This window comes from Agelaius tricolor, unplaced genomic scaffold, assembly GCF_023055355.1.
Source record: "Agelaius tricolor isolate 1412-34295 unplaced genomic scaffold, bAgeTri1.0.p SCAF_1, whole genome shotgun sequence".
Taxonomy (NCBI): domain Eukaryota; kingdom Metazoa; phylum Chordata; class Aves; order Passeriformes; family Icteridae; genus Agelaius; species Agelaius tricolor.
Window position 1 is genome coordinate 93,702,234 of NW_027269261.1, and position 15,986 is coordinate 93,718,219.

At 35.4% G+C, this 15,986-nt stretch overlaps 1 protein-coding gene across 2 annotated transcripts in view; it reads right to left on the reverse strand.

The window, feature by feature from the left end:
- Nucleotides 1-316: 316 nt before the first annotated feature.
- Nucleotides 317-15,986, reverse strand: part of BCKDHB (branched chain keto acid dehydrogenase E1 subunit beta) — a 110,948-nt gene continuing 95,278 nt past the window's right edge. For both annotated transcript variants that reach the window (XM_071444151.1, XM_071444142.1), the window contains 2 exons: nucleotides 7,147-7,299; nucleotides 317-1,827 (listed from right to left, as the gene is read on the reverse strand). In XM_071444151.1, the coding sequence (XP_071300252.1) occupies nucleotides 7,159-7,299 (141 nt within the window). In that variant the 3' untranslated portion in view covers nucleotides 317-1,827; nucleotides 7,147-7,158. The remainder of the gene's footprint in view (nucleotides 1,828-7,146; nucleotides 7,300-15,986) is intronic.

The following is a 15,986-nucleotide window of genomic DNA, read 5'->3' on the forward strand; positions in this document are numbered from 1 at the left end:
TAATAAGAAACAGTTATTTGTATGTACCAGCATACACCTTCCCATCCAGTTTAGCACTGTAAGTCATTTTTCCTTACCACGCACTTAAACAGCCTCCATCCTTGAGCACAGGTTATGTGAGTGAATACTGCCATCTAGGCAGGCTTTTGGAGGCAGCACCTATTTTAGAACATTAATTCATGTTTGCCAGGGAAAAATATTCTATATTACCCAAAACAGAGAAGAAAGGAACAATTTTTTATACTGTTAAAACTGACACAACACCAGTCACCGAAAACACAAAACCTGCCCCTCAACCAGATTGCAGCAGTCCACATTAAGTGCGAATATTTTCTACATGTTTATTAAGAAATATATTATTTCATATATCAATACAGGAAACTTGAATTTAAGCTTTGCACTACATTAGAAATCACTTTTTTCTGTGAAAACTGTAAATACAAAGTATATTTTATTAAGGCTATTAATTACCAAAGTACATTTTACTAAGGCAGTACTATAATTGCATTTATTTTATATGCTTTGAAATACAGTAACAGTACATTTTTAGGAGACAGTTACTAAAATATCTATTAATGTTTTACAAAGACAGAAATAATTTTTAAAACCATTTTTCTTCATATGACGAAAATAGCTTCCATCCAGCACAAAAAAATATAAATTATGTAATGCACCTATCTTATTTCAGACAATAAACAAGTTCTATACATGGCATTTACAGGAGACTTGACACATTTTGACAACAATTTCATTTTGATTGGATAGATTAAGAACTAGCTCCATTATCAGGTGTGAAATTCTTTAGGGAATGCACAAACTGTGAAGACAATCTTACACAAAATGGTAAGACCTGAAAAGGTAACAGTTTAGCACTTCCCATAGATCCACTGATATTGAATGTGAAGTTATCCTCCTCAAGTTCCTCCCTGGTGTGTTTCACCTGTCACCTTGAGGATTGTCCTGAGCAGCTTTGTGTACAAAGGTATTCTTCTTTCTCTCAGAAAGACCCCCCTGAACAATCACAGAAATGTGATTATCTGGCTACAGCCATCCATCTCCTCAACCCCCCCCAGTCCTTCCCCTATTCGGTAAGAAGCAATGCAGCATGAGACTGATTTGTACAGAGAGCAAAGCAGGCAAAAAGAAGAGGAATTGCTTTTTGCACAGCTGCTTAGTAGCAAACACATTCCATTTCTAGAAGGAAGGATATTGCAGCAAAGATGTACCAATTAAGCCTCTCACTCCCAGCAACAAAGCAAAAAATGCTCTCCTCCCCTCTCAAGAAAAATGGACTTCCCCTTGCAGAAAGGGAAATCAGTATTAGGGACTATTTTGCATGAAGCCACTCAAGTAAAACACTGATGCCACCAGTTAAAGCAGTCTCTATCCCACAAGTTGGTCTGGCTGTGTAAGGTTTATTGTGTTGAAAACAGTCACATTCAAATAACTTCTTTGGGTTCTTCCAAAACAATAGCAAAACAGAGACTACATGAGCATAACATGTTTTATTGAATAAAATTCTGCTTCTAATATTTACACAGTGAAGTCTAGATGTAACCTAGTGAAGCACGGCAATGTGCAATTTTCATTCAACATCTGGAATATCTTTGAATACATCTGAAAGTACTTACTGTAACAATCACCTGCCCATCACTGATTTCATAATTAAGGAAAATTTGAACTTGCTGAAGAATAGCCAAGATGAACATTCAGGATAGCTGAGTTAAAAGAAAAGTCTGCTATGTAAATTCAAAACCCAAAAGATCTGATTAAAATGTCAAGAGTTTTGAAGGCAGCTTCTGTATTTTCCTGTTGTTCTTCTCCTCTCTGCAGAAAAAGATGACAAAATAAATTATAAATCTGAAGACTGAAACTAATATCTGCACATTAAACAGACAGCACACTCCAGGGTAATCTTAGTTCTTAAATTCATAATGTCTTAACTTCAAGGTGTATGAACTAAAACAAATTACTATCAATTACTTACTGATTTTGTATTAAATACTATTTCATGTCTGCCAGGGTAGACCCACAGAAATTAGAAATGCTGCAAATGATACCTAGAGTCAGCACACCACTAATTATTGCCATTTACTCAAAGAAAATTATGATGAACTACCTTCCCTCCTACTCTAGAATGTTAAGCATTTAATGTTTTGTATTTTTCCTACTAGATATACTATTATTCTACTATTACAGAGAAGAGGGGTCTGGTAAAGAAACTATAGTCAACACCTTTCCTGTTTACAGGGATTTTTTTTAAGATAATTTCATTATTGATCTTGCATGAGTTCTCAGCAACGCCTGAATGCAAGTACAGATTTGCAGCAGCCATACTAACAGTCTAACTCATAGCTCTAGTAGAGTGGTATCTTATATGTGGACTACTCACTTGTAAGACATGATTCACTGACCACCTGTATGATTTTTGTCATCCAGAAGGAAAAGATTTATAAACCAGGAATGTTGTGTCCTACTCAAGTTTCTGGAGGTTGTTAATTCTAGTGGGTTAGAGATAGCTCTTATTAAGCAGGCAGTCTTGTCTGACACATTTTTGATTTATGTATTGAAAGAAACTGGTTGTTAGTCTCAGGTTAAAAAGATTTTGCACAGTCTCTCATATCTTATTACCAAACAGGGAGAGGAAGTACAGTTGTCCTGTCCTCAAGCTAACCTGTATGAAGCCCTGCCAAACAGCCAGGACTGCAAGGAAGACACAGTTACTAACTAAAGTACCTTCCAGGTCCCTTCCTGTTTCCCAGCACAACCAATTTCAACTGCATGCTTGGAAAGAAAAACAAATTTAAATCAGCCCCCTAAGATTCCCTAACATCACCTAACCTTTAAGCACTTCTCATAAAATAGTTCTGCAATGAAATTTGGTGTGCTGCATTTTTAGAGACTAAGTTTGTAACAGTAACAATGCCTCTCCATGAACACACATGAACACTCTCGTGGAGGTAAATTGTAACCAAGCTTTAAAATTCAGAATTTGACAAGAAAACAAAATATGCAAATGTGGTAGTAAAAGCTGCAAAATATAACAGAAAAGCACTTAAATACCTGCCATTTCAATGCTACAGTCAGCCTTCAACAGATTTGTGAACAAGAGTATATTTTATAAAACTTGTCGCTATTTTCTTCAGTTTCATGGCTATCTTTTGTTTCTTCCTTTAGGGACTTTTTCCCTCCTCAAATAAACAGCCAGACACATTCCATTTACCCAGGAAATGTAGATCCATCCTAATCTCACTGCTCTTTTTATTTTTATCTGTTTTCCAGCTACAGAGAGTTATCTGGAACACAGCTGCCTACCTAGAAGCTATTTCTCATTCTCATTCTCTCTAATGTAGCTACAAATTTTAATAACTGAGGAGCTGCTGAAAGACAGAGACTTTGCTCTTGCCTGTCTCGTTGGTGAGGCACACAGGAGACATTAACAAACACTGGCAGGAAATCCATCTGTACTGACAAACTCAAGATAAGCAACTACCTGTGTGTGAGATGCTGTCAACATAGGCTGAACAAAACTAAATGTACATTAGGATAATAATGGTAACTTTAGAAATTATTAACCACAGTACCCAGATATTTTTACCTTTCTAGTTCTCTCTCCCCTATCCCTCTGGGGGGAAATGAGAAAGGCTGTGTGGGGTTGAGTTGCCTGCTTGGGTTAAACCACAACACCAGCTTGACCATTTCTGTAACTCAAAAGCCAACCCTACACCCCTCTTCACCACAGGGAACTCCTAGCTGCCCTGTCTCTCCAACAGTAGGATGTGAAGGGGCCCAACCTCTCTAATGTCCAGAAGGACTAGCTGTGCTCAAATCCACACAAACTGTATAACCATTTCTTAGAACAACATATGAGATGGTTTGGAACACGTAACTTCATCACTCTGTACCAATGGCAAGTAACAAATGTTACCAATGAGTACAAAAATAAGCAAATGTAAAGCAATCCTTCAATTTCTTAGAAACATAAGTGAGCTACCTTACAGGCAAACTCTGTGGAGTTGACAGCAGAATGGAGTTCTGTTGCAACTGCTGTGTCAAGTATGTAAGACCAATGTACAGCAGACAGAAAAATAAGGGAATACTCCCCTGAAATGTGCCTTACAACAAGACACATTAATGTTCTCTCATAGAAAAACATAGAAAAACTTTGAGCAGCTCATTTTGTGACACTAACATCTAGTCACACCGACCAAAAGATATGGTGCTATGGGCCCCAATATCTGGATGCTTTGTTAGACAAAGCAGAAAGCAGAGTTTTCTGTGTCTTGACACTGTTTTTCAGACAACCTCTACTAAACCTGCTCCTTGATATGCTTATGCTAAATCCAGGCAAATTTTTTAAACCAGGGTTAGTGTGGATTTCCAGTGTCGAAACTGGGCTGTGCACAATTATGATGCAATCTCAGAACCCATTTTTCAGCTCATACCTCCCTCACTTTACCATCCTATAGAGGAACAGGGGGTTAACTAAGTCTCTGAACCACCAAATGCCCTCAGTTTGTCTCCCTTTTCTTACAGAGGTAACAGTATTTGGTGCTTTGATTTCCTCTGAAAACGAACAAATCAGAGGCTATCTAGCATGAGCCAGTAACTTGCCTCAAGGAACAGATACAACCAAACCATTCTCCTTAGGTAAGATACTCTGACTTTGTTACAGAGGTGCCAAAATAAAAGGAAATAAATCTTTAATGAGTTTACTTCAACCCAGATCAAAGGCAAGGACAACTGTTGAAAAAAGAAGAGCACTGATTACATATTCTACAAAAAATATGACAGGTCAGAAAACAGCTTTACTTTTAATACCAAGGAAATGAGGTGCACTAAGAACTGCATCACCAGCTGGGCAAGGGAGGGGATTGTCCTGCTCTGCTCTGCACTGGGGCAGCCTCACCTCAAGTGCTGGGGGCAGTTCTGGGCACCACAACGTCAGAAAGACATTAAACTATTAGAGAGTGTCCAAGGAGGGCAACAAAGATGGGGAAGGGCCTTGAGGGGAAGCTGTGTGAGGAGCAGCTGAGGGCACTGGGTCTGTTCAGCCTGGAGGAGACTGAGAGGAGACCTCACTGCAGTTACAGCTTCCTTGTGAGGGGGAGAGGAGGGGCAGGCACTGATCTCTCCACTCTCATGATAAGGCAGGACTAAGCTCAGGAAGCTGAATCATGGAAGGTTTAGGTTGGATATCAGGAAAAGGTTCTTCACCCAGAGGGTGGCTGGGCATTGGAACAAGAACCTTAGAGAAGTGATCATAGCACCAAGCATGGCAGAGTTTAAGAAGCATTTGGACAACAATCTTAGGCATGTGATGGGACTCTTGGGATGTCTTCCACAGGGCCAGGAGTTGGACCCAACGATCCTGATGGCTTCCTTCCAATTCAGCATAGTCTGTGATTCTATGAATTGCTCTGGTTTGTCAGTCATAAGTGATTTTTGAGAAAAGTAGAACTACATTATTTTTTGCAGAAACTGCATCACTGGTAGCAATCCCATTTCTCATACAGAAACTCCACTGTCTGCTATTGAGGGAAACAAACAAGAGTGGAATGCCAAAAAGTCTCCTGAAAGTAACTCTGGGAGTTGGAGATGAGGGTTTGAATCCTTTCTTCCCAAGACAGGGTGGTGGGGTAACTCTAAGAAGGGGTACAGTCTTCAATCTTTGGCTTACAAGACCAATGTTTTTATAAACTATTAGAGTTAATTAGAGTTTGAGTAGTTTATTTTCTAGGGCGGCCACAAGGGGGAATAGAACTAGGATGATTGTGAAGTAAGTGAATGAGGCTAGTTGGCCAATGATGATGAATGGGTGTTCTACTGGTTGGCTGCCTACTCAGGATAGAATGAGCACATTAGTGACTAGGGTTCAGAATAAGATTTGTGATAGAGGGGGGAAAGTTATTGATCGCAGTTTTGATGTGTGTAGTAACGGAGTAAGGAACAGGACAAGGATCGAGGCAGCTAGGGCTAGTACACCTCCTAGTTTGTTTGGGATGGATCGGAGAATGGCGTAGGCAAATAGGAATGTGGGGAGGGGTTTAACATTATGGTATTGGTAACCTTCTATCCATGGCTCTAAAGTTAATTCACAGTTTAATGTAGAGGTAAAACAGGCAGAAGATGGCACCCCTCATATAGGGCCCACATTGGCCTTCCTGTATTTGGTGTCAATCGCTAAAAATCCCTTGCCTGTCCATTACAGTTTCTATTGTTTTCTTATTTTCATTTCCCATGTACAAGATCCATCAAGACTGTATCTCAAAAACCAGGTTACTTTGTTCAGTTAAAGGAAGCACAGAATACATTGTGTTAACACATTTTCTAAACTGTTAAATTTTGGTCATTATACACCAGAAGTTCTCTTACAGCACAATTCTAAATCCTCATCAGCCCATCCCACAGTCAAATGTTACTTAGTAATATTATAATGAAACAAAAGATTTTACAGACTGTGAGTAACAGACACAGGATTATATATTACTTCACAGTCTTTGCACTCTGCAAACAGCAATCTTCAAGCTTGATCAAATTACATTGAAGACCATAAAGGAAAATTATTTTTATAATAAATATTAAACAGTAGTACTTCAACAGAACTGTAAGACACTACAGATGCTTCACGTATTTCCAATGGTTTGTGTGTGTTTACAATACAGAGCCAATATTCAGAGTAAATTGGGTGTTATTTGTACGTTGCAGGATTACAGGCCACCCTGAGAAGTGAAAAATTACAAAATTTAACACTGTGGTTTGCCTATGAAGTAACTCTTGAGTATTCTTATAGAGATGAAAATATAGTCTCTGCATAAGTATTCCTTTCACTCTCCACTTTATACTCTTTTCACTTCTCAAGATTCAAGACACTTAATTTTTAAATTGATCAAGCAGTGTAATTAATTTTGAACACTGATTTCAATGGCAGTACTCAAAAATATTCAGACCCCTTTAAGACTGAAGGCCCAAAGCTGTAAGAGGCAATTCTTATTAAAAATAATTAAATAAAGCAATAAATTAAATAAATAGTTTAATAATGAATAAATTAATTAAATATACAAGTAGCACTATAGGCCCAAACCTTGCAGTAATCCTGGCAGAACCCTTGCAGGTAACCTGTCAGTACAAGCTGTTATTCCTCACCTGTAGTGTTGCTCAGTAGTTAATCATTCTTCTAAGAGCATCATAGCATTTCCATTTGTCTGGGATGTAGAAAGGCTCAAAGATGTGAGGGAAGGGAGTGTCATAGCCACATACTCTTGCAATAGGAGCTTCTAAATTCAAAAAGCATTCCTCCTGTTAACAAAAGTACAGAAAAAATGTTAGTGAGGACATTCTTTTCAGGAGTCTTGAATCACAAATTGGGGTCATATGAACTTTGCCAGACAGACAGTCCTGGAAACTCAGAAGTTCTATTTATATCACTGAATAAGTAGTCATAACCAGAATAGTCTTCCTCTTGCACAAAAGTCCTAATTAAAAATACAAATCATATTAATGTTATTTTCATTCTCTGCATGTGTGCTGCATTAAATCATAGTCAGTTTATATTTAGTACATCTGCTATACATTCAGACAACTCCTGCCAAGAAACAAATATTTTAGGAGCAAAGGAGTAAGAGTCTATTTCCTGTGCCACTTTTAAACATATAGAAAAATTATATAATCTAAGAGTGCATATTATTTGTTGGATAAAGAAACATATTCAAAATTCTTTCAACTCTTAGATTATTAAGGCTCTGTCTAAGCATTAAGCAGTTAGGAAAAGTAAGTGGATTTGCATATCTTCAACCTTTCAGTCAAATCCATGCTCTACTCAACCCCCCACAATTTGTGTTCTACTTGGAGATCAGATTTGATAATGACTCATAATGTTTCATTACTTGACCTAGAACAGCACAAAATATTACAAACACCACATTAATTTGAAAGTAACCTGTAAATATGTAACATGATCAGCCTTAATAACCAAATAAATAGTAGGCTTTCCATCTTCTTATTCTCAAGTGCCAGAATGATGGCATGGACCACAAAAATCCACGAGAAGTGGATGTAGAAATAACTTAGCCAGACCAAACTGATCTTGATGCTAATTATCAGCTCCCCTTTCTCCCCATATCTTTAGTATAGGTATTTGCTTTCCAAAGCAGACAAATGAAGTGATAAAACATGTCTCCTCCTGGTCTCTCCTTTATGGCGTGCAGCAATTGAGAAATCCTGGCCAACTTCCCCTGTACTTGGCTCAGCAAAATGGAAGATGAAGTATTATCTACCGGTCCTTTTCCGCCAGGCCCACAGGGAAAATAGTTAAAAAGCTTTTCTACAAATGCTTGAACGAAAAGTTAAAATGCTTTTCTACAAATGAGTGCCAAGAATTTTCTCAGACTGATGAACTGTTTTGAACGCACGTTGCCTTGCAGTCCATGGCAGCCTAATTCTACTTACTGTGCTTTCTATACATCACTATTTAGCAGTATAGAAGGTACTGGTAGCACACTGAGATCTCAACCTTTCACTCCAGTATTGTGAGATGGGTTTTTCTGGACAATGAACCAAAGTAAAAAGTCCAAGAAGTCGTGTGATTGCACACAGTATCAATTACACTTAATAGTGCATTAAATCACCTAGAAAACTTCACAGTCTGAGTAGGTCTGAGGTAAAAGATAAAGGCAAACAATATAAATATTTTTGAGCTCCATTTCTAGGCACTCTTTTCTTTGCAAAGCAAAAGATTCACATTAGTACAAAACCCTGGAAAGCACAGTGTAGTAAGTCCTTTATCTGCCTATGAGATAGATCATCATGTCCTACTCTGACCTGCTGGCCAGGGTAATTTTGATACTAAACAGACCTCGATTCCCATGTTGTAACTGACCAATAAGACAAGGCAATAGATTTTGGACCATCCTAAAACTGACTGCCCAATCCACCTGTCAGTTGCACCAAAACATGCAAATATATTTTAGACCTGCAGGCTCCCAGCCCTGCAGCGCTGTTTTCAAGTGCCCAACACAGACCACTATCTAGAAGACAGACTGTTTAAACAAACTGATATCTCCCCAGGAAAGACATTAGGAAAAAACTTTAAAGTTAAATGGTTTTGGAAGTAAAGTAGTAGGCATGGGATTTCTGGTTCAGTGTAAAATGTTTAGTTTTGAAAACCTGTATGAAAAAGTCATACTCTATTAGCACAATATCCATAACCTCCAAAATTCAATTAAAGTAAAAAATTATTATTTTGTTAGAAAAGTGTTTATGAAACCAACAGCTATAGTTATTAGTTCAATCTATCAAATTTTTTTTAATGTAAAAAATTAAAAATACATTAAATTAGTGTTCTTGCCCTGCTTCCTAACTGCAGAGGCCAAATTCTGGCCTCAGTTATTCAATATGACCTTTGCCAATTTTCCTTCATTTGCCTGATTTTCACTGAAAGCTTTCTGGAAAATACATTATTATATTAAGATATAAAGGCATATAATTGGTCATATAATTCTATTTGAACATGTGATGCTTAATACACTCTCATTAAGACTTTTCAAAACACCTAAAGAGCACAGGTCGCAATAAAAATGTGCTCTTGAAATTCACAGCAATCAGTCAAATGTATCACACATGCAACACTTTAAAACAATTACATGCCTTGATTTTTTAGAATAGGACCTAAAACCAAAGACTTGCTAGATGTTAGATAATTGTATATGAAATGGATCCTCCAGTATGTGGTACACTCAATCTATTTCGCCAGATTACAATGTCCCAGTATGCTAATATAGAAAATTTTATCCAAGTTTCTTTTAGCTTTATCTAAAAGCATATTTTACTTTTATCAGAGATACAGGTACTCATTGCTAAATCAGGGTTCTGAGTTAAAAACTCTTTAAAATCTTTGAATGAGAACTGCAGACGTTTACAGAGACATACACTTGTACAAAAAGGATAAAATAAAATATCAAGTCCATTATTGGGCATTACTGAAAGAAAACATTACTCATCCATCTGCAATGTATGGAAAAATAAAGCAATCTCATCTGCTGTTTGGAGGAAGTGCTTTCAGGCATCGGGGCAAGAAGAAGATAATTAAAAGAGGTTTTTTACTCCAGCCTGTCCTTCCTCTGAAAGGAATCTCTGCAATTCCACAGTCACAGTAAACAGACCTTCAAATGCAAACACTTTGGTAAGTAAGTACTGGTAAATGAGACTATTTAATGCATAGCTGGCAAATCAGGCAAATTCAAACTCAGTCTTTCCCCCATTACAATCCTAATTTCTTTATTTCTATCTTTTGGATCTATTTCATTTTCCCCTATAGCTGGCATGGATTAAAATCCATAAATAGGAATTTTTTTTTATTTTTAATTTCTGTTGTGCATAGAATACTTCCTAAGTGAGAAAGTTTTCCTTTAAAAATAAATTACTTCTGCAATATTTTATGTCCTCAGAGTCTCTCCCACACTATTCTTATTTTGCAACACTACAAGTACTCCAAAAATTAACAGCTACTAGAATTCCAGATGTCATCTACACGAGACCACTGATTTTACAACTCCTTCTTCAGTACAGGAATTTACTTTCTGAAGGATGATAAACAAGAAGTTTATATAAAAGGCTAATATGAATACCAAGAGTTAGATGGAACTCTTGATGTTTATTGTGGTATTATAGGTATTATAATAAAAAGAAGACTAAACATAAAGTCCATTACACAAGGCAAACTGTAGGAACATTCTTCATGCAGGAGTACTCATTTTTTGGCTGACAATTACAACAAAATTTAGACTCAGGAATTCATTTGCAAATGAATTGCAGGATGCAAAGCTTTAATTAAATTGTGGTCAGTACTGTCAATTAAAACTGAATTTTGCCATCTCATCTACAGATTATAAAATTTTAAAAACCACATAATTAAAGAACTTTTCAGAGTGAAAACTTACTGCATCAGAGTTTCAGTTTCTGTTCTGGATTTTTATTCAGATTTATTTATGCTGTTGCCATGAACTCAAGTGTGGGGCTTAAACAGTTAAGAAAATTTATTTCAGATCACTTTTTTCGTGATTGTTATATCTATATTATCAATTACTTCCACATACAGATTTTCAACAGTAAATTACCTATTATTTTAAAAATAAGATTAAACCTATTATAGGTTAATAATGAACATGGAAATCTCATTTATAATAAAATCTGTTCTTTAACTCATAGCTTAGATTTTCAAAAGAAGCTTTCCAAAGACATTTTCAATCAAGTCCATTTTATAAAATGTGGATTTCATGCAATAAAGCTGACACTAAATAAAGACTAAACGTCTTTTTCCTTGGTTTCTGCTTAAAAATAATGTCTTATTTTAAAAACCTACTTTTTATAACAGAAAAGTCAAGCGTTTTCACTTTTCATGTTTCTCAGTTGTAGTACAATACTTTTTACAGCTGCAAGCACCAAATGCTACACATTTTAAACACACTTTGCTTTGACAACAAATATATGTCACATTCCTATGAACAGTCACTTCTATGAGCTACATAAGCACTATACAATGCACCCACGAGATATTCTCAAGTTGAGATATGAATAGAGTGATCTATACATTCTTTCTTTAGAGGAACTTTCTTTTTTCCAACAGCTTTGCCATTTTTGTCTTAAAGTACTTCTATAAATCTTTTCCTGATAGTTACAACCATGACACAATTTTTCCTCAGAGAACTCTGCAGATGTATGTTGTAAACTTTTAACTTCTATCAAATATTTTTCTCCTGTTCAAATCACTTTAAGACTATAAATTTATAACCCAGCACAGATTAATAATGATCCATTTTATTTGTTACCAATTCTTTGAATATACGTAATTAATATTTTGTCAAATACAGAAAAATAGTTAGCTGCTAAAATTATTTATTTTGTAATTGTCAAAAGAGATCATACTTTTACTTAAAAAATACTTCAGTAATAATAAAACAAAAATTTAGGAGGGAAAAATGTCTGTTCTGTGTAATTAATTTCCTTGTTACCATTAAAAAGCAATTAACTGCAAATATTGTCTTTGCAGTAATAAATCATATAAAAGAGTATTTATAGAAAAATTCAAATTTATTCCATAAAAGATAAAGTATTATAACATAAAACGAACAATTCATACACAGGCTTGAAGATTGCTTTCGAATTTCATTTCAGCCAGCTTAAAAAATGAATGGAACAATCTTTAATTACCCAATACACAACTGGTATGGTCTGTTAAATTTTCCTTATCAAGTTAACAACAGAACCACTCCAACAAACATTGACAGCAAGAGCATTAACTTGAAGCTGTTGGCTAAGTTGTCTTGGTGGCAGAACTGCACAAAGAAATAGGCACTGCATTCCCAAGGTATTTACAATACCAAACAAACAAACAAAAAACCCCACACAAACTAAACAAGCCCAAAACTTTATTTATGTCAAATAATTATCTTTTCAACAAGGAGGAAAATTAATAAAAAGTAATTTTTATTTCTTCACAACCTAATCCTGTGTTTTATGCAAAAAGTCAAAGACTTTGTATGAAAATACTACACCACTTAAATTGATTCTGGTAGAATCTAGGACTAGAATTGAAATCTATTCAACTCAGAAGAACACACAGACAGGAATTAAGGTCTTCCTGGTAAATGTATAATTTGCATTGTTTGGGGTATGAGGTGCAGCAGCCAGTACAATTCTTCTCCACAAATTAAAGGGCACTAAACAGATACACTCAAGACGATGTGGAATGACTTGCAGATTATGGAATATGCTATTTTAAATTAACCATAAGAATGTCTTTTGGCAAGTCAAGTTTTTGATAATTAATTGCAATCTGCTGGATGATCACTTTCCACCTTTTTGCTACAAATACTAGAAATACTATATTTTCCTAAGCAATTATGTTATGTATTATGTATGCAGAATATGACAAAATTATTCAAGCAGAAGTTGTTCCTCTATATAGCAGCAAACCACCTTACAGCAAAGTTACTACAAATTATGTTATTCTATAGGATATTCCAAGTTTTCTGTGCACTTCTTAAGTGGCAATTACAAATATTTGCAGCAGAACCCACATATTTTCTAAAAGCATGCCCAAAGCGCCAGAGCTAGAATGATTCCCCAGGCCCATGAGTATCTGAATTCTTGCTTTTTTTAGCTACTTGGCATTACTAACTGATCTGTTCAGTAAATGATCCTGCAAACTGCTACACATACAATAACATGGCTGGATAATCCAGGGGAAATCAACAGAGCTGAAGTGCCTGCATAAAATTATTCTTACATGAAATTGTTTGCAGATCACAGGTCATTTTTCTGCATGAATGAGCAGTTGTTCTGTACAACAAACATTTGTTAAGATTTGCAGTAAAGATTAACCTACTTCTAATTATTTCCTACCTTTTAATAACAAAGCTAGAAATATGCTACCAATGTAATCAAACTTTATAATTTTCGATCATCATTTATCACCTACCATTCTAATTACTTATTTAAGTATTTTGTAAAAACATCTTCTGGTTAAGCTCAGCATGCCAAAAGTGACTGGAAGGATTTGCTGCTAAGAGTTTTAATACTCAGTGAGTGGTATTTTTATTTTTACAGCTGTTGAGGCAGCTGAGAGATTCTTGCAAAGACAGCCTTGTCAGTCTATGTATCTGGCACAGTAAAATTCTCGTAGAAGTATTTCGCTCAACACACACTAATGAACTTCAAAGGAAATGCAATTTCAGCTGCTGTTACTAAACAATTTAAACCAGCAGATTTCCCTCTTCACACTGAAGCATTTGCATTTTGGGACAGCGCAGCGAGAATGATGCTTTCAATGTGACTGTCACCAAATCCTTCCCCAGTGCAAACCTACAGCTTGGCCAGGCAGCCAGGGCACAAATACAAAGGAACTATTCTGTCCTCCTGTGAAAAGGTTAGGGCTTACCTCATATCTTTCCAGAATTTTTTACATGATCACCTTTGCAAAACAGGCTCAGAGTGGAGGGGATTATTAGATCACTTCACACAAAGATATAAGGAATTTCATGGTGTATTATTTAAACCAAGTCATAATTTTAGTTATAAATTTAATTTATCAGAAGCCGCTTGATGGTCCAAGCCCTCAGGTAGAAGAATTCTAGTGAAAAGTTTCAAGTGAATAATAAATATTCTCTCATACAAAGGCAAAATTAACAGTTAAGAAATCTGACTGGTGAGAATAGACATAATTTTTATTCTACAGAAAAAGTTTTAAAAGTTGGAGAAAAATGTAATGAGGTTTTAATATAAAAGTTTATGCAAAACATTACTCAGAAATACTAAAAATAATTATATTGGAGACTGAGCTTTTGGGTACAGGTTAAACTAAAAAGCATGAAATAATTATTTCACCAAATTTCTTAGAGTAATTAGCTTTTCTTCTTTCCTAGAGAGATGCAAATTTTTTATAGTTTTGATCATTCTACACTTCATTTCCTAAATTACTACTCAAACAGGCTACATTGATATTCCAGTGTAATGAAAAATTGCCAACAAAACAAATGAAAACAAGACGTCTAAGAAAATAAGAAATTAATACTTCATTAATTTTTGCAGCTATAAATAGTCAATGCAACTCTGTTACAAAAGACCAAGAAATGGACTGCACATGAAACATTTTTATTTTAAAATGTTTAATAGACCATAAACAGTTCACATTACATCTCTTAATTTAAAAACTGATCCAAAAATGAAGACAAAGAATAACATATTTTGGAGGCTATGAAATTTTGAGTTTCTTTTATGCCAGAAAAAACAGTTGAAAATTATTGCCCTGATTTCGAGGAGTCAATGAAATGCATGTATAAAAACAAATGTGTGGGACCTGCGACATATTCAGCAATATTACACACAGAAATACAGATAAAAGAATTAATTATTTTTACACAAGAGAGAAACACAACATAGATGTCAAATGTATATTTTAGGAGTCTCGCTGAAGTTTTCATTGGATTAAGCCCAAGTATTTAACTTGGTCTATGTCTTAGATCATTTAAATAAATTTCTTAAAATGGTTATGTGAACTTTACTTTTATGCTAAATCATTTACACAAATTTAATTTTCACCCCACTAATGAACTTACTGCTTTTAAGTTGAAACTATAAATCTTTTATATAACCTAACCAATCTTCTATCAATGTGACCAATTGTAAAGTGAAATTTCTTAAAGAAGAAATGAAGTAAAATACCTACACAGCTGCCTTAGTTACTGTGAAGCACCTCTCATAATTTTCTTTTTTTCTGTTTCAGTTAGCACTCAACATAAAATTGCCATGAATGAAATGCAAAAATAAGCTATTGGTAGTACAGCAAAAGGAAAATTGCAATAGAGTTCACACTGAGATTTTCTTTTCCACCTATGTGTCTGCTAAACAGTAAAAAAAAGTGTTTCTCTCATGCAAGTACTTGAGAAAAATTCTCAGTTTATTCACTAACTAAAATGTTTGCAGAACTCAAGCCATCAGGATTCTACTGGACTAGAAGTCTCTAACAAATGACATCCAATAGCATAGACCACCATAAAATCAGAATATCATAAATATAAAACAGAACAATAGTACAAATGGACATTAATTTACTATTTACAAGGTCTGATTTTATTAAGATAATTATTACACAGCAATCCTAATTTACATCTGCCCTGAAAAAAACCCCAAAACACTAGTATTATACTAATGCAGGATTTTTTGAGAATTAATGTTCCCTATGTCATATTTTTTTTTCAATTTTTAACATAGCTCTTGAAGCACATTGGGCTTCTGGTTTCATCCAGTACTGTGATTGTACAGTAGCATAAACTCTAACCTCCTGCAATCACAGAGGCTGTGATACATGACATACAACAGGAAGCATAAAGGGAGAACCCAAAATGTAGAATTCTGTGAAAGTCTGAGATTCTGTTTCCTTTGCTAGTGACCAAACTCACCACTGCTTGAATCAGGCTTCCTGTCACCTA